We start from the raw sequence: 4,169 nt of genomic DNA, 5'->3' as shown, positions 1-4,169 counted from the left end.
ACAAAAAAAAAAAAAAAGAAATAAAGAAAGAAAAGAAAAAGAAATTAGAAAGTAATTCCCAAACACTTAAAATTGAGACTGCCATTTTAAAACTTAATTTAGACCATGCATAATTGGGTTTATCCCTGTGTTGCAAGTATTAACTAAAATGTATTACAACTGCTTTTCTTTAACAAACTAAAATTTCCAGCCCACTTATTTGATGTAGAGAGGTAATGCCTCCCTTCAAAGCAATGAGCCAAGCATTTGCAATGCCATCTGGCAATTCAATAAAACAGGAAGAATAAAAATAAATAAAATAAACCACCACACACCAGTATTGCAAATTTGCCCTTCTTTGGAACTGAGTGCTGTTTATCTCTTGTTTGCTTGATGTTTCTAATTGAACCACTTAACTCCTAGTGCTTGACTCATGTTTTATTTTTTCCTTTGTGCAGGACTTCAGGGTGGTTGTGCGCATCGATTCCTGGGAGTCAACATCTGTGTATCCAAATGGGCATTTTGTGCGTGTTTTAGGAAGAATCGGTGATCTGGAAGGGGAGATTGCAACCATCCTGGTGGAAAACAGTATTTCAGTTGTCCCTTTCTCAGAAGCTCAGGTCAGATTTCCCAGAGGCCTTTGATCTAGTAGCACACATTTTCCTTTTGCTTTTGTTGTTGTTTCATCATTAAGAAAGAAAAATCTTTATGCTATGTAACAACCCACTGTCTAAAGCCACAGAGTAATGAAAAAAATCTCACTCCACTTTATTTCATATTTGAACCAGACTGAAGTCTGCTTCAAGTGTAAAATTTGTTTCCTAGAGCCTCATAGTTCTAAAATTTTTACATTTTCCAACTGTGCTTAAAAATGACATGTCAATGTCCTGCAGTCAGTATACATCCATCCTCAACAACTGTAAATGTACTTGGTTATAGACCCATTGGACTCTACTCCCCTTCAGAGTTGTTCAACCAGAGGCTTCATAAAACTACGGGGAACAGACTCCTCTGATCCATACATCTCCAGCCCATGGGTCAAAAAAATCATGCTCATTTTGAAAAAGTCTTTGTAACCTTTACAGAAAAAAAAAAATCCAATGAACGTAAAACATCAGCCATTTCCATCACTTTATGGTCTTTTAAAATCCCCATAAATCTTGTTTATTATTTTTGCATAGCCATATTCATTGAGTGCACTTATTTCTGTTCTGCTTCTTTCACTTAAAATTATGTCTATGTATTGATATAGCCTACTTATTTTTAGTAGTTATGACAAATTACTGCATATTGATGTACCCTAGTTTGCTTAAACATTCCTCAATTGTTGGGCATTTGGGCTGTTTAATTTTTCAGTAATATAAAAAATCCTACTTCAAACATTTTTATCAACATTGCCTTTTTTTTCCCTTTTGATCATTCCCTTGGAATGTAATCTTTAAAGTGAGATTACCAAGTCAAAGGGCATAAAAAATTCAAATAGCTTTCATTATGTATTGGCAGATTGTTTTTCAGAAAAAATTAGACCAGTTTGCATTACCATCAAGAGTGTATGGATATTCTTATTTTCATTAGAGTACTTGACAGGACAGGAGCTATAATAAGAAAATATTTTAGAATATTTTACATTATTAAATTTTTATGTTTAACATTAATTTCTGGAAATTATTTGTTGACTTGTTTGGCAGCAGAGAAAATGTTAGAATAAAATAAAGTGTGAATTAGACTTCACGAGACTAGAGTTCTCTCCCCTTTCAGCCTACTTAACTGCAAATTGATGGTTTAAACAGGTAATAAAGGAGAGAAAATGTCCTAGATTTGTCCTGTTTAAATAATCTTTAAGGAATAAGCTTTGTATTATTTGGGACATGTTGATTTTTTTCCAGGCTTGACTTGAAAAGCTCAAGGACAGCCAGGCATTTTGGTGCATATCTGTAATCCTGGCAACACAGGAGGCTGAAGCAGGAGGATCCCAAGTTCAAGGACAGCCTCCACAACTTAGGGAGACCTTGTCTCAAAACATAAAATAAAAAGGGCTGGGGATGTATTTCAATAAGTTTCAGTACTGGGTTCAATCCCTAGTACTGAAAAGAAAAAAAAAAAAGGCTTAATCTTCATTTAAATAGATGAATCATTTGGAAATGGATTACATTATTTGTACTCATAAGCTGCTAATTCATTTTGTGCTAGCCCGCATAACTGATGAGGCTGGTGGAAATTGTGGGACATTTCCTGTCAGATTGCAAAGGTCCTCAAGGGGGTCTTTCTTTTCTGTTGACTCCTACTTTCCACACCCTCGCCCAGGGCCTGACACATCTGGGGCATCCATTAAATAATGATTGATCAAAAGAAGCAAAATAGATTGATGCAGAAGGTAATTGGAAATTAATAAATTTCTACATGGTTACATTGAGAACGTAAGAGAGCTTTTTAATAGAAACTTGTGGTATATAAATTGCTGAATATTTGGCCTCTCATGTAGATGTGTGAGATGCCAGTAAACACACCAGAAAATCCTTGGAAGGTGAGTCCCGAAGAGGAACAAGAACGTAAAGACTTGAGGAAAACCCATCTTGTGTTCAGCATTGACCCCAAAGGTTGTGAAGATGTGGATGATACACTCTCAGTCAGAACCTTAAATAATGGCAACCTGGAACTTGGAGTCCACATTGCAGATGTAACACACTTTGTGGCTCCCAATTCTTACATTGATGTGGAAGCTAGAACAAGGTAAGATCAGCACCATGGTGTGTGTATGTGACTATTATTTTTTTTATCTGTGCTAATTTCAGATGTGCAAAGATTTAATGTTTGTACAATTCTGAAAAATCCCTTCCAAAAAAAGTTGTGGTCGTTCCCCCTTTAAATAGTAGCTTGGTCAATTTACCTTTCCTTTTTTAACCTTTTTACACCATGATTCCTACTAAATTGAAATGGGTTAAATTTTCATGTAGTAATATACTACTTTTATATAAACATTGGATCATTACACTCCAGTTTTTCTTATATGACCAAGATTTGTGTTGCTCTTTCTTTCTTACATCAGTGGAAGAATATTCAGCCCAAAGGAGAATCATTTAGAAAAGTAGGAACATGGGAATCATTTTATTATGCAGTCTGCTGCACTTTATGAAGAGCAGCAGCCTTGGGGAATCTGTACTGAGGTCTCAGCCATTTACCTCTCTGCAGCCTATGCTGTCAGCAGTTCTGTTTCTCCCAGCTGAAGGTCAGTCACTGCATATGTGTCATTCACAGGGCCACCACTTATTATTTAGCAGATCGTCGCTATGACATGCTGCCCTCTATCCTCAGTGCTGATTTGTGTTCCCTGCTGGGAGGTGTTGATAGGTGAGTTTATTATTTTTATCTTAAAAGTTTGTCTTGGCCCTTTGAGGTACCTGATGCTCTCTGCTCAGGCCTCTTTCCTCTTCCAAATATCTCTTACCACCCTCTCCCCTGTGGCCTGCTTTCCCTGTCTCCTCTAAACTCTGCTGTACACTTATTTTTAGGCAGCTTTATTTCTCCAGCCTTCCCTTCCCCTCTTTCTGTTCTTTTCCCTGTTAGCTTTTAAATTCAGCTAGTCTGGGAACAAATAGCTTTGTACACATGCATTCCCTGGTTGAAGCTGTTCTACATCAGAATAATGAATTTAGGTAGTTGTTCATTTATTATAGTTAAAGTTTGTTTATCTCTGAATAGGTAATAAAATCATATAATCCAAATTCACAGATTCCAAAAAATATTTAATGAAATGTTCTTTCCTATTGCTTTTTCTCAGTAACTTTTTAAAAATTTTGGTATGGGGACTGAATTCAGGGGCACTCAACCGCTGAGCCAAATCCCCAGCCCTATTTTGTATTTTATTTAGAGACAGGGTCTCACTGAGTTGCTGAGTGCCTCAATTTTGCTGAGGCTGTCTTTGAACTTATGATTTTCCTGCCTCAGCCTCCCGAGCTGTTGGGCTACAGTCGTGCGCCACCATACCTGGTGATAACCAGATTTTTCCTAGATTTAATATGTACACAAATATGATTTTTTTAACACCAAAAAAGCCAGCCTTAGCAATTTAGTGAGGTGCTAAGCAATTCAGTGAGACCCTGTCTCTAATAATAAATACAAAATGGGGCTGGGGATGTGGCTCGGTGGTCGAGTGCCCGAGTTCAATCCCTGGTACCAAAAAAAAAAAAAAA

The 4,169-nt window shown here is 36.8% G+C and overlaps 1 protein-coding gene across 1 annotated transcript in view; it reads left to right on the top strand.

Moving 5' to 3' along the window:
• Dis3l (DIS3 like exosome 3'-5' exoribonuclease) overlaps positions 1-4,169 on the top strand; it is a 36,929-nt gene that overhangs the window by 24,971 nt on the left and 7,789 nt on the right. Inside the window, exons 8-10 of the mRNA XM_048793214.1 lie at positions 399-599; positions 2,462-2,709; positions 3,235-3,327. Coding sequence (XP_048649171.1) covers positions 399-599; positions 2,462-2,709; positions 3,235-3,327 — 542 coding nt within the window. The remainder of the gene's footprint in view (positions 1-398; positions 600-2,461; positions 2,710-3,234; positions 3,328-4,169) is intronic.

This window comes from Marmota marmota, unplaced genomic scaffold, assembly GCF_001458135.2.
Source record: "Marmota marmota marmota unplaced genomic scaffold, marMar, whole genome shotgun sequence".
Classification (NCBI taxonomy): Eukaryota; Metazoa; Chordata; class Mammalia; order Rodentia; family Sciuridae; genus Marmota; species Marmota marmota.
Note: the sequence above shows the minus strand (reverse complement) of the source record. Positions and strands in the feature narration are given on the sequence as shown.